General features: G+C 36.4%; 1 protein-coding gene across 5 annotated transcripts in view; it reads right to left on the bottom strand.

The window, feature by feature from the left end:
• Positions 1 to 18,462, bottom strand: part of CFAP47 (cilia and flagella associated protein 47) — a 261,132-nt gene that overhangs the window by 65,794 nt on the left and 176,876 nt on the right. For all 5 annotated transcript variants that reach the window (XR_010995832.1, XM_068179785.1, XM_068179786.1 and 2 more), the window contains 5 exons: positions 17,752 to 17,927; positions 15,367 to 15,474; positions 11,876 to 11,987; positions 4,481 to 4,585; positions 2,910 to 3,066 (listed from right to left, as the gene is read on the bottom strand). Coding sequence is in view for 4 of the 5 variants with exons in the window: in XM_068179785.1 (XP_068035886.1) it covers positions 2,910 to 3,066; positions 4,481 to 4,585; positions 11,876 to 11,987; positions 15,367 to 15,474; positions 17,752 to 17,927 (658 nt within the window). In the remaining variant the exon portion in view is untranslated. The remainder of the gene's footprint in view (positions 1 to 2,909; positions 3,067 to 4,480; positions 4,586 to 11,875; positions 11,988 to 15,366; positions 15,475 to 17,751; positions 17,928 to 18,462) is intronic.

Below are 18,462 nucleotides of genomic sequence, written 5' to 3'. Positions count from 1 at the left end.
CAGCAGCTGAATGCCAAGATATTGATCACTATCATTTGAGACCAACAGTTCAGCCAAGTTTCCAATCCACTCAGCAGTCTGTTTATCAGGCCTAGACTTCCTTAGCTTCCAAACAAGAATGTTACAGGATACAGTGACAAAGTCTTACTAAATCATAGTATATAACATTCTCTGCTCCTCCTTTATTTGCATAATCACTCATTTCCATACAGAAGGCAATCACATTTGTCAATCATGATTTGCACTTAAGAAATCCATTTGACTACTCCTGATTACTTTCTTGACCTTCATGGGCTTGGACATGGACTGTAAGATAACGTGAAAATCATGGGCTACACACACTGCAAAAGGAAGTGTCCAATGACCCCACCAGGAGTTCAGGTGAGGCTGATCACCCTACTGCTCCTCCAGTCTTCCTTCTATCACTTTTCAAAGGAAGAAGCAACAAAGCCTTTTCCCAGTCAACAGAAAAATCTGATCAACCTGAACTTTCATAGAAAACAACAGTCTCACAATCATATTGGCCAACTGTTTTATTACATTGTGAATTTCACCTGGATTGTGGACATGAATACCTCCAGCTGCTCGAAGTCCACAGCCTGTCGCTCCCCTACAGGCTGCCCATTTCCCTCTCCAAACAGGAAGGTCACCTACCATAGCATTCATCCAACTGGTGAGGCTCCTGCCATTCACACTGCAGTGCCAGAGTGTGAGAAATGGCTACTCACTTTTCATAATTTTACAAAGGTTTATCAAACCATACCAAAAGTACCACAGAAGACTGAATAGAGAAAATGTTAACGGCGCCAAGAGAATAGACTTTTCCCACCCTGTGCTCGTCCACACAATGGAGGTTTCTCCTTTTAATCCTTTAACCCCTCCCAAGGTTCTGTCCATTGACCCTTTCTCTGCTGTCCAGTGGTGGAGATCACTTCCTCAAATCCTGACTGGAGGTCAGATGTCACCATAGTAACAAGCTGGCCTTCCCAGATGTCCCAACTCCGGCTGTCTCTTGATAACAACGCGAGAGGGTGAAACATAACTATAAATCTATAAAACCTTTCTTAACCTATATGCATGGTAATTGTGAGAGTCAATCATTGCATTACTCATCTATCACAAGGGAGAAACTTCTACAACTCCTGACTGCCTCACACCAGAGTTGCAGCTTCCACCCTTCCACCTTCCATTTGGATTACAGAAGCAATGGCTGCACAATCAGAATGACTGCCCAAGAGCAGCTCCTGTGGTGTGCAGTCAACATTTACCTTCCTTTTCTGACTGTGAGAAGCACTTTGGAGCCTTGTGTACGTGCACTGAATGCCACCTGCTGCAGCAACTGCCCTGTCTCTGTGTGCAGAGCCAGTGTGCAGTGCTCCTTGTCACTTAAGGACACCTAGATGCCAGAAAAGTAGGAAGCTGGACAAGATTCTGTTTCTTTCGATTCCAGGATCCCTCCCCCTCTGCCAGCTATCCTGCTCAGCACCTGAGCTCTGGTAAAGTCCCCAAGATCCTGGCCATTATTCACTTGGCCTGTAAGCACTGAATATTTTGCATGCTGTTGCTTCTTTTTATGTTCTCCAGAAGAGAACATTAACTGAAATTCACAAGAGATCTATCACTTACAAATGGTACTCTCTTTTGTGATAATCATAAATGAAAATATTTCAGCAGTTAAACAGGGGAAACTGCATTGAAGTTTGACAAAAAATCCTGGTCAGCAAAAGTACAGTGTTTAGTCACGAGAACAAGATTCTCCTGACCTTTTAGGTAAACATGCTTCCCAGATCCCCCATATATGAATTGTGGACGTGGACAAAACTGTATTTGTTTATTTCTAATTCATATCCAGAAGGTAGGATTAAAAAGCATGAGTTTAATGCAACAAATAAACACGAACCTACAGATTTTAAAAATCACATTTCTTCACTTATTCTATATGCCTCAAACCCTGAATCACAGCACAAGTGTGTTTGAGGCATATTTAAGCAGACATGGCTTAAAACTTACCTTTGAACAGGCTTGATTTTACTATTCTCTTATGGTTTGGTTGCTATTTCTCTTTTATTTATTTATTTATGAAGATAGAACTGGAAGGCTTTTCTTCAATTTTTGTTATTTTCAGATGCCAGAACATGCTTTGGCATCTGTTTTCTGATGCTACCTACATGTTATGTTCGAGTAGGTAGAGGTTCAGAGAACCTTTTAAAGCCTTCTGATGCACTTCAAGTGAAATTTCCATTTTGACCGAGTAAATTTTAGTCATTAATGAGATTGATAACCTGAGTTTTTACAGCATTTATGAAATCCCAGTATGGACACTTACTTGTTGATCTCTGATAATTCTGGATCTCAAATTATCCTTTAAAGCATATTTGAAAATATTGATAAAACATACTTGCTTGGAAGGTCATCAGAAAAAAAACCAAAAAAATCCCAAAGAAAACCTTAAAAATGTTTTGCACTTGCTCTCTTACTAAGTCCTTTAGTCATCCAGAATCTGAACAAATAAAATAAAATATTTGAAGGTAATTGAGGAACAAAAGCAAGGCAAAGCATTAGCTATGTAGCTTAGGCACAGCTACCAAAACACATCCCAGGAGTCTCCTGTTGCCAAAATGCTGCAGTGCAGTACACAGCCAGCCAGCAGCTGCATGTCCACATGAGGCTGCACGACTTGAGAAGTCTTCTGTGAAAAGTTGTTACAGGTTTGTGTTCTTTCCTATCTCCCACAGCACACCCTACAGAGTTTTCAGGGTGGATGTGCACAATACACAAGAACTCTATTGCCAAAAAATGGAACGAGGAAATTTAATCACATCCCTTTCACAATTCTAATGAAACCCAAGGAGCTTAAATTCCTTCCCCCACTCCAAAAATAATAATAAAAAAAATCCAAACCCCTGTACCTGCCAGCACAATATCTACCACCACATTTTCAGCAGTTGGATTTTCGAAGGATACGATGGCAGAGGAGTACTCTCCAATGCAGGCACTTATGGTGGTGGTGTCCATGCGTTCAGGAGGAACCCCAGAGCCCGTCAGGTGAAATATCCACTCTCCAAACTGTGAATGGAACATGCCATTATTTATTATTTGATGAGTCAGAGCTGTAGATTTTAAGTATTTTGCCTACTTCTTCTGCTGTTCTGTGTCTCTTCTAAAGTAAACTTTAATTTTTGCTTCCTTTTTTCCTTCTTCAAGCTGTTGTTACTCTAAGTATTGCTATCTGGAAATCAACAGCTTCATTCTGGAAGCTGTTTACACCTCCTTTTTATGTTTAATTTTTGTCCTACTTCAAGCACACAGTATCTAACTTTCACCCAGCTACTCAGAGCTTTCAGTGTAGGGAATGGAAAGATGTAGGTAGTTGCAAAAGCAAAATTCAAAGCACATATATTAAAACCTGAAAGCAGAGGAAGTGAGAAGCTCTCTCTGGCAGACAAAGGAAGAAAGAAAATAATTCTTTGATGGGACAGCAGTAGAATCACACAACAAGCTCCAAAGATAATAATGAACATTAACCTTTAGACACAGAAAAATCAAGGATATTGCAAAGAAATAGTAGATCTAAAATTTCTGTGGACCATCAGGTTTCTGAGAAGATAAGGACATTGTGTCCTCTTGAACTGACCTTGGATATATACTATTCATATTAGAATTGCTGTCTCCTTGTTTTTATCCTTACTAAATATTTAAGAGAGATTTTGAAAAGAAATGCTGTGCCAACACCATCTGCAAATAACCTGTCTGTTCAACATACTTTTTCAGGACAAAAAAAATGTCACATGACTTCCTTCTGTATTTGTTTTCTTCATATAAAAGAATATTTGCTTTTTTTGTATTACTTAAAACAATACTGAAATGTGCTGGTAGCACTCAACTGGAATAATTCAAAGGTCAGCAGTCTTTTAGGATATCTGAAACTAAAAAAAAAAAATACAGAGAGGAAATTGCATAGAAAGCAAAGGCTTCATTTAACATCTTGCATGATGAAATATTACCATTTACATTGTACTATCAGTTTCTCTTTTTTATTCCAGCCGTAATTTAAGAAAAGTTAGTAGGTCATGTTGATGACTCATGTATCTTTATTTACTTGTTGCTTGTTCAACTTCAGGAAAATTCACAGAGAAAAAGAAGTCAACAATTCTAAGGTGTTCAAAATAAAAAACATTTTCAGACCTAAAATGAAAGGAAGAATTCACTCTTTCAAGTGTGTGATCTTCTAAAATTCAAATTGGATAAAAAATTGAAACAATTTAAATTTTTGGTAATTACACAGAATAATTTCTGTGTAAAATTAAGGATATATAAAACAAATTACAACTTTTTAACATCTTCACGTTTGCTCTTTCATTATGCATCCAGTCACTAAACTTCACCTTGACCTACAGGCTGAATCTTTTACTTCCTTGCCTATCATAAATAGTATCTAATCTGAATCCCAAGTGTTGTGGGTACAAGCACATTATCATACCTTTGGGCATTTGAAGGTTATTGTTGCCTTGTGATTGCATTTTCCAAGGGCAGAGGGACAGAATCTCACAGGCAGCTGAGTGGTGGAATGAGGAGGAATCGTCAGCTGTACAAACACAGGAAAGAAGCAAAAGAAAGGAGGGGTAAGGGAGAGGAAATATTTTCTTTTTGAGTCTCTGTTTTGTGCTTTGTACCAACAGTGCCGATGTGTGTGTGATTAACGTGTTCCACCAGATGCATTTTCCCCCTCAGCCAGCACGAAGGCAAAGAGTTACTGCAGCAAACAATGCCAGAGGCAGTCCCTGCACACCCACTGCCCAGCAGCTCCAGGGCTGGGGCTAGAACTGCGCCAAGGACATGGGCAGCAGCTCTCCAACACCATTCCAACAGCGCTGCGGTGTCTGATGGCACTGAAGGGTTATCACAGTGATTCCCAAAGACATAAACTGCCTTAGAAAGGAAATACATGCCAGGTTTTAATAAACCAGTGCTTCGTCTCTCTTCTGCTTACCTTTAGCAAAACCAAAACTGTAAATAATACTGTTGCAGGTTTTCTCCTCACCTCAAGTATTCTACTTGAGACTCAATTGCATAGGCAAAAGCAAAATAGCTGACTACAATGGATTAATTTCTGTTTTCAAGAACCAGATAAGCAGTAAATGAATTGAATTATGAAGAATAAAAATGCCAATGCATTTAGAGTGTGTTCAGCCAGAATCACTGAATACACAATTACTGGGACTATTTCTTTAATAAAAAACAGGTATTAGCCTTTGAATATTATACATGTACAAACAACGTTTGCATGTGAGATAAAAAATGAGAGATAAAACTGCTCATCATATCATGAGCAGTTAACCTGTGTTGCATAAAATGAATATAATTTGCAATAAATGAAGGTCAAAACAACACCCTACAACAGCTGGGACTGACAAAACACACAAAAAACTGCTAACTCCTAGTGTTCAGCATGCCTGCACTAGAAGCTCCAGCAGAAGGCACTGTCCACGTGTGCGCCATCTTTTAAGCTCCACGGCCTTCATTGGCCCAGCCCCCATGTGGGCCTTCCAGTCAGTTGGCCAATCAGGGTCCCAGTAGCACTGCCCAGTGTGTGATTGATGGAAAACTCTGCCTATCAGAGGCTGGGGTAGCACCACGGCTGGATGTGATTGATGGATTGATGGATGGATTGATGGATTGATTGACAGATTGATGGATTGACTGATGGATTGATGGATTGATTGATGGATTGATTGATGGATGGATTGATGGATGGATTGATGGATGGATTGATGGATGGATTGATGGATGGATTGATTGATGGATGGATTGATGGATGGATTGATGGATGGATGGATTGATGGATGGATTGATGGATTGGTTGATGGATTGGTTGATGGATTGATGGATTGACTGATGGATTGATGGATTGATTGATGGATGGATTGATTGACAGTTCAGCCAGGCTGAGGGGTCTGGGGTCACTGTCCCCGCACAAAGCAAGGCCCAGCTCATCCCCAGCCCCCCCACACTGGCGTTGTCTTGGGACATTGATCTCATCTAATCTCTGTTGAGATGGATGAAACTCATCCATCATCCAAGCCTTTGCTGCTTTTCCTCACTGGGAAAGCCCCATGGCTTTCCCTACCATCCCAGAGCTGGGCTCAGGCAGGAGCCATACTGGTCCTGGTTTTGCCAGTCATCCCCCTGGGTGTATTTATAGGGTAGAGTTTCCTGGAATAAAACACAGATCCTTCTAACTACTGTTCAAATGATAACCAATAAGAGCAAATCTTTAATTGAAAGGCCTTCAGGGTGCACCATATCACAATATGCACATGTAATACAATAGTTCTACAATTTTTATAAGGTTATTTGATTAGTATAGCTATTAAATATTGTCCAATTAGAAGAGCAGTTGCTCAGGTAATTTTACCCCAGGTACTGTCCCACTGGAATTAGTCCAGGGGCTTCTTAGCCCCATTTTTTGTGTCTTCTCAGATTCTGATTGGAAAAAAAAAGGTCATTGTTGTAGGTTGTCTTCTTGAAAATAAGACTAAACAGTATTTCAGGAATGTGTTAGAAGGTTAGCTTATTGTTCTAAAATGTAGGGATAAAAGGGTAGGAAAAGTACTAGAAGCTACAAGCATGTATTTAACAATCTCCAGAGCCACAAATATATGAAAATATATAAAAAGCAAAAAATATTTAGTCATCAGTACCAGCTCAACGAGGGACAAGGATGCTGATGTGCCTCGAACAGATATTCCTACTGATGGCAGTGGGAGGTAGGTTGTGCAGAAGAGAGGACAGAGCTCAGGTGTGCTCAACTAACACACCAAATTTGAAATGTTATTTTCTTTTATGAGGGAGAAAGTTTTAAAGTAATTCATCAGATTGCTGCCATAACACTTAATTATACTTTCATTTGCAGTCCAGTTCCTACCTACTAGTCAGACTCATTTATCAAATGAAGACCTACAAATGGAGAAAGAAACATAGCAGGAAACAAGCCCTCCCAAATACTTTTTATTAAAATGAAAAAGTAAGTAAAACAGGATGGCATTGACCAAGCCTACATCATTAAATTAACACTAAGATTTTAAAATATTGAGTAATTTCAGTGTAAGACATCCACATTATTCAGAATAATAACTTTTCCACAGAGATGCAAACAAGCAGGAATCCGATTTCCAATAAGTATTACTCAACATGTTATCATTACTCAAGAAATGCACTGCCACTATGAATCAAAATAATCAGCATGGAGCTATGATAATCCAGCAGACTGCCTGCTCTGAAAGCAGAAAGGTTTTGTAATTTTTACACTATGGATTTGGTTTTAAAAATTCATTTTCAGTTTTATCAGTATGATGTTCTGTGAATCCAAAAAGTAATTTGTTTTGAAGTAAGCTAGGCAAAAAAAAAACTACTTACTTTCTACTGAAATCCAAAAAAATAAATTGCTTCTAAAACTAGAATGGAGAAATAATGCTAAGCAGTATATTTTAAGAAGGTCGTAGAATTATTCAATTAAATATGCTGATGCTGACACATCTCCTGCCTTTCATTTTATTTACATAAACAAATGCCTTCCACAACAGTCATGTGAAAAGGAATTGATATAATTGCTCTGCATAAGATCTCAGATATAACAGTTCAAATACAGAAAGCGAGTCTGAAGTTAATTATAAATACATTATTTCTGTTATAAAATGAAGAAAGGAGGGGAAATTTTCATTAAATCTAAAAGCTTGTTCCCTGTTCTATACAAAACACTCGTGGTCATTAAGAAAATTCTTAAAGCTTGCACACAAAGATCGCACTTCTCTCTGCGAGCCCTTTTCTATTAAGTTATTTGTCATCAATAAAAATTGTGTTTCAAAGCCAATCAGGAAAAGAACACAGCTTAATGGAAAAGGTTTAGGCTAGTTATAAACCAGGAGAATAGCAAACTGAAGAGCTACAGTGAAAATATGTTTTTATTTTGGCCATGGAGATGATCCTGTTTTTAAGACTTTTTTGTACATTGTAAATATATGTGTATGTCAATATAATAAACATATATGAAATAAATCTATGTATCTATATAGAGGAAAAGTAGTAAATTGAGGACCATATTATTGATGATTGAAAATTTTCAGCTGTTAAATGCTGAACCTGAATCCTTTTCTGCTAAAGACAAAGAAAGCTGCAGTCAGGACAGAAACACAAAACAACATCCCAATGACTTTTTCCCCAGATACCCTTAATACCCAATATGCTAATAAAAAACAAGATGGAATTTTACAGTAAACTTACAAAAAATCACTTTCATTCTGGCTTTTAGATAATTTGGCAGCATTTATAACGTTATTAAGTTAGTTTAAGGTTTACAAGAAGGGAAACAAAATTTAAACGTAGCTTATTAAAACAAAATCAAATCCAAATGCCGTTAAAGAAAATCCTTGAAAACTTTTATCAAATTTTTGAAAGAAATCCAAGATGTTATATTCCATTTAAACTGACTTAGGGTACAATTGCAAAGCCACCATTAAGATTTGCAGTCTTTTCTCATTTTTATCAGTTTACAAAGGGTAACAGAGCAGCTTCTAATTGACATGAAGCTGATGAAGGATTTAAAGCCTTTGACTTTCATTTAGACTTTATCATGCACCTTGAAGTTCAGGAATACTTGAACCTAATCCAACTGGACCTCGGGAAAGCATGTTATTAATGATGTCCATACTTGAAGTTGAATCAGATCTATAGAAAATAATCCTTTGTGATATTTCAGTAAAGCCCTTTGTTCCAAATGGAAATGGAACAAACAAACTTCCACACACATGGAAGTATGATAACAATATTGATTTTTTTTTTAAATTCTGAAATATTAGTCAAAATTTTGGTTATTAATTTTAGGCAAATATCTTAAGAGAAGAAAAATATTTTTTTATATCACTGTTTAATCTGATTTATCTAACATAACTCAGGGACTGAAGAAATCCATTTGAGACATTTTCTGATCAACAACCCAGTACATTCAAAAGTTCTACATCTTAGATGAATTTAAAAAAAATGGAAATTTACATGAAATATCAAAGTTATTGACCTGACCCTACTAACTGCCTTCAAATATAATGTATCTTCATTGGACAATCCCATCTTCAATCTGCTGTTCTAACAGTTTGCTTTTTCTGTTGCCTTTCATCTGAGGGTTGCACAAATCATAATCTTTCTGCTGACAAGAAAGCATTATTTGCTTTAAAGAGAACAGAAGCTTGAATGATTAAGATGGGAAACTTCTTCCACACATAGCAAAGGCTTTGAAATGGCTTTTTTTATTATTATAAACCAATACCTGAAACACAGAGCATGGTTTATAAGCAGTAATCTTCTGGAAGCTGAATACAGTGTTGTGTGGAGGTATAAGCCTAGGATGCAAAATATTCAGGAGAAGCAAGAACATGTGGAGTGCTATGTCCAGTTCTGGGCTCCCCAGTCCAAGAAAGACAAGGAATTACTGGAGAGGGGCCAGCAGAGGCCACAAACATGATTAGGGGTCTGCAGCACGTCTCATGAGGAGAGACAGCTGGGCCTGTTCAGTCTGGAGAAGAGACAACTGAGAGGGGACCTCACCAATATGTACAAGTATCTTAAGGGCAAATGCCAAACTCCTTCCAGCGCTTCCCAGTGACAGGAAGTTCCATCTCAATATGTAGAAAAACTTCTTTCCTGTGAGAGTGAGCACTGGAACAGGTTGCCCAGAGAAGATGTGGAGTCTCCATCTCTGGAGATATTCAAAACCTTCCTGGAAGTGATCCTGTGCAACCTCCTCTGGGTGAATCTGCTTTAGCAAGGGGGTTGGACCAGATGGTCTCCACCCCAATCATTCTGTGATTCTGTGATATAAATGTCACCCCTTGACTTTGTCACCAAAACTGAAGGAAATCACAAAACCTCTCCAAACATGGATCTGTAATGGAAGAAATAGGTTCAAAAAGGGACAGCTACATGAAATAAATATAAAGTAGTTGCATTTAGCAACCAAAGCTATCCTGTAACTGGAAGAACTACTGCAATTAGCAAGGAAGATTTCAGAATTCAATCCATAATGATATACAAGACTGAGGATTATAATAAAAAGGAAAGAGAGAAAATTACTGCAGTTAGTGTTGAATGTGTCTTTTCCGACACAATGTAATGTAGCTATTGTTGATGTGTAAATCTCTGATGATAAATTATGAGAGCAGAGAGATTTTTTCTTGTTGTTAATTTCCTGCACAAGGTAATATGCAATCTGCAGCAGCCAAAAGTCACTAAAGTTAAAGCTAACCCATTTCTGTGGCAATGACCCAAACATAATATGCACATAATACTCACAGACAATTAATATAGTTTGTATCCATTCTGCTTCTAAGCTCCTATTCAAATACTAATTCATTAAATAATTAGTAATAGCACTTATCAAGGTTTAACATAGTGTATGAAGATGGGTTATTGTGCATGACAGAAAATACAGACAAGAAAAAAATAATGTTTTATACTTTTAATTAAATGGAATCCTATGTAGCAATATATAGGGAAGCTGAGTAAATAAGTTTGCTCTCCTTTAGCTGTTACCATCAGAGTCCTTTTTAGGAACATTTGGTCTGGCTTTACTGCTTTATTTGAGGCTGAAAGCTGTTTAGTTTCTTAAAACTAAACCTATAATGACTATGTATCATTCCTCTATTTTCCCCATATGGCCTTTTGTGTCTTTTTAGCTTTATTTTATTACAATATTCCTTTCCCCTCTCTCTGACTCTTAAACCATTTTGCAGGAATAGAATCATAAAGTTGTGGAATAGTTTGCTTTGGAAGGGACCAACCAATTTGGGTGTCTTCCCTAGTTTACCTTCTTCATGTCTAGAAAAGGCATAATTTCCTTTCTGTACAGCACAAGTTTCTTTCTTTTTTTTCTTGTTTTTTTCTTTTTTTTTTTTTTTTTTTTTTGTGTTAAAGGTTCTGAATTCATATCCTAAGAGGCTGTGATGGAGGTACTTAATGCCACTCATTCAGATGCAGAGTTTCCATGCATTTGCCCTTCCTTTTCTCATCTCCCCATCATGGAAAGGTCACATATTTCATAGAATTAACTTAATAATACCCAAATAATTGCTTGTGGGGCCTGTACTATTAACTAGTATTCAGTGGTCAATAACAAATATTTTTCTGAACCCTGAACACCTAGAACTCTAGCAAATCTCAATCATCATACCAAAGCTGAGGCAATCTACACCTGTTATTCCTAGAAAGGACATAAATGTTAGGCAGCAATATGGAAGGGCTTCTGTGATAGAGAAGGAAAAAGTGGAGCACATAATAACAAGAGGGTTAAGAGAAATCACTCTCAAGGTAACTGTGAGTTTGCAGAATAAAATGATTCTAGGTATTTGCTTGAAGCTTCTTTGCAGCTATATTATTATTATTATTATTATTATTATTATTATTATTATTACTTGCAAGTTGCTTATAATATTAGATATTCTTGTATTCTCCCATTAATAGTTTATCTACTAACCAAAATATTTACTTAGTTATTCTGTTGATTATTAGATACTTATGAAGGTTCTACCCAGCTGGTTTGTTTACAACTTCTTCTAATATCTCCTGAATTATTTACAACCTACACTGCAGTCCTGCTCAAAATCATTCCACAAAGCATTCCAGGAAAGAAAAAAACATCTATACTTCAGCTTGAGTTGCTTTTCAAGTTTAATTGTTTTCTTCCTCAGGCTATAAAATCTCTAAACTATGTACTTAAAATGTCTAAAAGATTGTATATTCTGAACCCACAGCACAATACATAATTCAATTTGTTTTAAAAAGAAGACTCTCTTCTATCTTTTTGTGAAAACACAGAAATCTTACTTACAGGTTGTTTTGGGTCAGTCTCAACTGCAAAATGGCTGGGATCACTGTTAACCATTTGTAGCACCAGAGTTTCATGAGTAGGATTAGCAAGAGGTATATGTATATGAGCCCATCTGGAAAAAATCATATACACAATGATGATTTATTACAAAGCTCCTTCCATTACATGACATTATGCATAGGGTTTTTTTAATTTCCTGAAAAAATCTGAATTTTTTTATTTTAAAAATAATAATTAAATTTTATTGCATTAGCACTTCCCCACTAGTGTGGAAACATATTTAGAAACTTAAATTATTATTAATAATCATAATTAATAACAATAACTCCTGAAGTCATTCGACATTTCATTTTGTTCATTTGTTGTATTGTTTATTACAGCATAATCATAGAATCATTATGTTGCATATGGAGATTATATATTCTAATGAGAATAGTGACCCTCCCAGAACAAATATTGGAGTATGCTGATTGCTTAAATCAGCTGGCCCTCTATTTTACAGACTTTCCTTCTTTATTTTCCAGTTAAAGAATATTCATGAGATACTTTCAATAGGGAGAAAATTTTTAAAATAATTCATAAGACTCCCAAAATCTCCTATTTTCTGGTCAAAAATACTACATTTTTTGTTTTCAGACAAGTTATATGAACATAACTCACATTCTTGTTGTAATACCAAGGGACACAGAGAAGAGGTTCAAGGTGAACAAGTGAAAACAGTAAATAAGAAAAGTTTGAAAAATGAGATAGATATATTGGTTTTGCTGTAATTTATCTCGTAATGGATATTCCCTCTAGTCAAAGCTGTGGCAGGTCAACTGCCAGATTGCTGCACATATTTATCATCTGGAAAAAATTAGTCTGTTAATCATAGCTAAATGAGTAAGGAAAAAGAATATAAAAAGCAACATTCAGAAGCTATTTCATTCCAGCTTTATGACTGTAACTTCAGACCCTAAAACCTGTTCACAGGCGGACTCCTTCCACCCCGTGCAGTGACAAAAATCCTCAGCAGTGAGCGCCAGACTTGTTTCTGACTAACAGTTTCAAAGCATTATATCACTGAGATCTCAAAACCTGAGAGTAAAGAAATATTAGGAAACTTCCACACAGGAACTTAAGACCCACTTGATAATTCCCATTTTTCATATTTACCCTCTCTACTCTTTTTTTTTTTTTTTGGTCTGGTCTCTTTCATTAGTAATACTTTGTCAAAGGGAAAACTAAGTTGGAATTACTGGACTGTTAGAGGTTCTTCAAGTCATCAAAATCCTAAAATCCTGCCACCCCACACAGATTGACTATCATGGTTATGCTGCAAAAATTGTTGCATGTGGCAGTAAATTCCAGATCACTGTGATCATTCAACTGACTCATCAAGAAGGATTAAAGGATAAATTGTTAGATTTTTTTTTCCTCTTTCAAGAATTGGCTAGAAATTGATTCTAAGTTATCAGTGGGATCTTGGCCCTAATCCAGTTCTAGGTAATGTTTCAAGGACACAAATACCTAAATTTTTCAGATCAACAGAAAAAAGAATACAGTGAGGACACAATGAAAAACATTATTCTTATATTCATATACTTATGCTTCTTCTTCGTTCAAGGAAAAGGTGGTAAAAGAGAAGTTAATCTGTTAAAAAACTACAAATCTTCACCAACCAGAAATGCTCCAAACACTTGATGTTTACAGTTCACATCCCTGGGTACATAGCAAGGAAGTACATCCATTCAAAAAACTCCCAAACTGATATCATTCTTATACAATACACAGTTGTCTACCTGCACTGCCTTTATATATTCAACATGCATTAATGCAGCCAATTTACTTGGACTATCTCCCTTTTCATGAGGCAGAGAAATTCCCAGTAACTGAACTGTAACCTCAATGCCATCACTGACTGCCGTTGTCCAACACTTTGCACTTCAAGAAGAGTGCTGATGACATTATGCTGACACTGCTGGACACCACCCAAAAGAGCCTGGCACCATCCTCTTGGCACCCATTTTTGTGCCATTTATATGTATTGATGTGATCCCCTCCCAGCCTTCCCCGCTCCAGACTAAAGAGGGGTCTGGAGCATCTCTCTTATGAGGAGAGAGTGTGAGAGATGCTCCAGACCCCTCCTCATTTCTGTGGCTTCTGCTGGACTCTCTCCAGAAGTTCCTCGTGTTTCTTGTACTGAGGAGCCCAGAACTGTCCAGAACTGGACACAGTGTTCTTCCACATATTTACAGATATACAGGAACTACAATATCCATGTACTTGTAAAGGGAAAAGACATCTCATTTGAAAAAATAAAACATGGGCTTTGAGGAGTTTTAGTTAAGAGTTTTGACAAGAAAAGTTATAGTTAATGGAGCTAATCTTTTCCAACATCCTTTACTTGCAGTAGGAAAGGATGACTTGCCATTTTCCACTAGACTATTTGTGCATGTAGTTTTCAGGCAGTGCATGTCAGAGAAAATTATGAGTGCCAGAAAGTCTGAATAAAAGGGTTTTAAGTAATTCCTAACTCCTAATAGCAAGAGCCTAGATAGTAGAAAAAAATATGTTTTTTACTCCAGTCAGCCCAGAATTTTAAAGTAAAAGCCAGGAAATAGCACAGCTTTTTTTCTTTAGAACATAATAACAAAGGCATTGTCAGTTATCTCCAGTCTGTGCATCATATTTGAACAGCAGAATATATTCACTTACAAAAAATTAATCAGGTAAAATTTCATGTTGTGCTCTCTAACATTTCTGCTCAGCCTGTAATGTATGTTAACCACAGATTTAGTCAAAGATACACAGAATCAAGTGGAATTTAGCATGTAGAAAAGCAGTGTGTCCACAGAAACTATTAGGAAATGGAGGTAATATGTGGAAAAGCACTACTAAAATTTTGACATTCTTCAAACTCTTATTCTCAAACTTTTAGTTGATTTCTTGAAAGTCAGAACTGAACTGAACGTTATGCTGTCAAAATGCACATTGACATTTTGTCGAAGGATTGTAATAATTGGGTTAATATCTCTAAGGCATTCATTTTCTTAACACTTGCAGTGTTTCAACCATGTCCACCCCCAGGACCTGCAGGACAGAAGTTGCATTATTTTGCAATATCTTGAGAGGTTAAAAGATACTGCTAACTGGTATACAAGCACTTGTAAAGCAGGATTGTCAGTAAATTCCTAGTTCAGACAGAAGGAAAGAAACATAAAATAAAGCAAACCTACAGAGCTCTGTACAATGGATCTTGGTGCTTACATTCTGCAGTATTGTCAGAATGATTTCTACAAAAAGAATTCAAAGGAAGTTTACATTGAGGCTAAAATTGTATGTCAATTGCTTTTCTGCAAGGCATATTTCACCCACCTGCAATTATACCTAAAAAAATATTCTGCAATCCACTACGGCAGACATAGAGCACTATTCTGAGATTAAACTCTTTGTATGTTTCCCATGATACCTAAAAGCAGAGACCCAGTCCAGCAGGATGAACTACTCACTTTCCAAGCTCACATCCTACATCAGGCAGCCCGGCTGGCGATGGCTTCTCTACATTGAACTTCAGGGCATACCAAAATTCTCCAATCACATCTGACCGGAACATGACACTAAAAACAGATACAGGAGCTCAACACGACAGCTGGTTTTTTCAGACCATTAAAAAAACCCAAACAGATTAAAATTCAGGAGAAACCTAATAAGTTCAACACAGTGACTTCTTTAATTAGGTCATATTTTTCTTCTAACACTTTTCACTGGTGAATTCAGCTACCACGTCTAATAATATTTAGAATTACTGATGCAACAGAATCTCTTCCTCTTTCTTAAATTCTACCAATAAAATTAATTTGTTGCTTGTAGTTTTTGTTTGTTAGCTTGCTTTTATCAAAAATACAACCCAAATATATTTCAGCTTATAAAAGTAAGCTTTAATTTCATTTCAATATCACAGTATTTTCTTTTTAGTCATTTTGGAGGGCAAAATAGAAATACTATACACTAATTCTAAAGGGGAAAATTTTTCCGAATCTAGTGATAAAGTGAGAAATAGATATAGACACATTCCTATGAGCATGGCAAAGAGATACACTTAAAGGAATATTCAATATATTGTTTTGATATGCAATCAAGGATTGTCATGATTGAAAATTGTGTCCAGCTAGGTGAGATACCTACAGCAATATATTTCAGTTACAGACATTCTAATATAGTCCTTTCCTACTGCAGAATTTCTTTTCTATTTCTTGAGGATTTTTGAGTAGTTGAGTCATAATAACATTAAACCAAAGCACTGGAAGCATATAAAAACTTAGGAGAAATGCAGTGCACAAACCCATGACCCTCTAAGGATAAGTTCTTTTTCTAAATTATAGATAACTATGTCTATTCCATGATTTTATGGTTCCAGACCATCCCCTGTGCCAACAGTGCTTTTAAAGTGACTGTAAAACAGCTCTAGGAAAGAATCAACCATTTGAAAAGGTACACCTGCCACAATCCCTTTTTCCAACAGTCCTTCCCAGCTGCTAACATAGCAAAGGAAACAGACCATGGCTTCAGAAAAAGAAGTTAATAGTGTGGATGTAATGTGCAAGTAGCTCTGTCCAGCTGTAACTGCAGCCTGTGGGAGCTACTGCAATTTAAAAGAGCTATTACACACTTCTGGAAACAAAACTGCAAAACCATTTTGAGAAAGTCCACATGTGCTTTATTTCACCTCTGCATATATTCCCTAAACCCCAGGCCACCAAAGCTGAGCCCAAAATTTTGTCCTGTTAAAACAAACATTTATCTTATTATTTGGAAAATCTGCACTTGAAAAATGCCAGAAATATTATCTGGTATGAAAGAAAAAAAACAATGAGCTCTATACTCATCTTCAGTTGAAGATAGCATAAATTCTACAAAAAAGAAGATACTTACTAGAGTTATAACAATACTTATTTTTATTAAACAATATTATAATTGAATCTGTATCACTCAATGATACCTGACATTATTCTGGTCTTTGGAAAAATCAGTACAAGGAAATTGAATAAATCTCTGAAGGGATTTTGACCTTGTAAATATTATTTCAAAACTGGTCAGATGTCTCTGCCCTCCTCTTAAACTACCACCCCACCCTCCACCCCATCACCATATTTTTGCCAGTCAGTTGAGATAACTGAAAAACAGGGAATTGTTTTTCAATCAGCCTTTAGACTAAATAATGCTTTGGTAACCAAATTCCAGGAAAACAAGCTTTGCAATTCTACATTGTTCAATTACTTGCTGAACTGTTTTAGTTGAAGCTAAGACCAAGAGGTCATCTGTCTTTTTATTGCTAATTATCATACCTGCATGTTTTCGCTGGTATTTCCGATGTAAGGAAAAAAATTAATTTAAAACCTCTCCATATTCATTTAGTGGATCATGGTTAAGTAATGGAAGATCATGAAGGTAAATAGATTTAAGTGAAGACAGTTAAAAGGTTCTCTCCCTGCTTTAATTATGATTTTTATAATTTCATTCCTTCTCAGAAAAAATTGAAATTGTGCTACTTCCTTTACAGGACTTAAAAATTTACAAAACTAACTATTAATCAAAAGTTTTCAAGGGGGGTTTCTAACATTAAGTAAGTTTCTAAAACGTTGTTCATTAAACTGTAGTGAACTAGAATAGCAAGGAATTATTCTGTTGTCTGTCAATAATGCTTTTCCCCTGAGAAGAAACCTACTGTTAGCGACACAATACATTTAAAGCTAGAAATTTTCTTAATTCCATTTATTAACTTTTGTGGGGGTTTTTAGGGCAGTATTTTCATCAAGGGACTTAGGTTTCAATTAAAGTAGTTAATTTATTAGTAAAACAGCCACAATCACAAGAATCAAAACTCTACAACATACCTTCCAGCAAAAGAGCCAAGAGCAGCTGCAGAAAACTGTAGGTGATATGAAAATGTTTGTTTGGGCTTGAGAATGAAAGAGTTTTCTCCAAATAGGCATGGATGGTCCAGCAGCACACTCATCTTGAGAACTTTATTGGTAGGATTAGTGATGGGAATATTAATTCCAACAGTATCCTAGAAAGAATTTAAAAAACCCAAAATCACAAAATGAATTATGAGTGATTACACTTAAAATATATTTCTCAAAAATCTGTAAGGTGCTTATTCATAGTTTACACTTATGCAAACTCAGACTGCACCTTTGTTTGATGTGTGAACTAACCAAAAAAAAAAAAAAGCCAAGTTGCAGCAAGACACATTTCAGTCAACCTTCAAATTGCAAACTCTTTAATTCCATAAATATGGAAAAGTTCAAATCTTCTTGGCTGGTCTGCATTTTAACAGCCCACTTCACCTTCCAAGATATGTCCAAGGCTTGCCAAAATACACCTTGCAAGCCCATCTGCTGTAATCCCAAGCAGGTAAAAACTCCAAGATATCTCCCAACAGCCAAGCATATTTATCTGAAAATATCCACTTTGCAAGCTGGCAAATGATTAGGCTGAATTCTGCTGGATCTGGTCCCTTAATTCAGAAGTTACATCATAATACTTGACATTAAAACAACACCACCACAATAAAGGTTCCCTCTCTTATTCCTTTAGGCCAT

This window comes from Anomalospiza imberbis, chromosome 2 (assembly GCF_031753505.1).
Source record: "Anomalospiza imberbis isolate Cuckoo-Finch-1a 21T00152 chromosome 2, ASM3175350v1, whole genome shotgun sequence".
NCBI classification, from domain to species: Eukaryota; Metazoa; Chordata; class Aves; order Passeriformes; family Viduidae; genus Anomalospiza; species Anomalospiza imberbis.
Note: the sequence above shows the minus strand (reverse complement) of the source record. Positions and strands in the feature narration are given on the sequence as shown.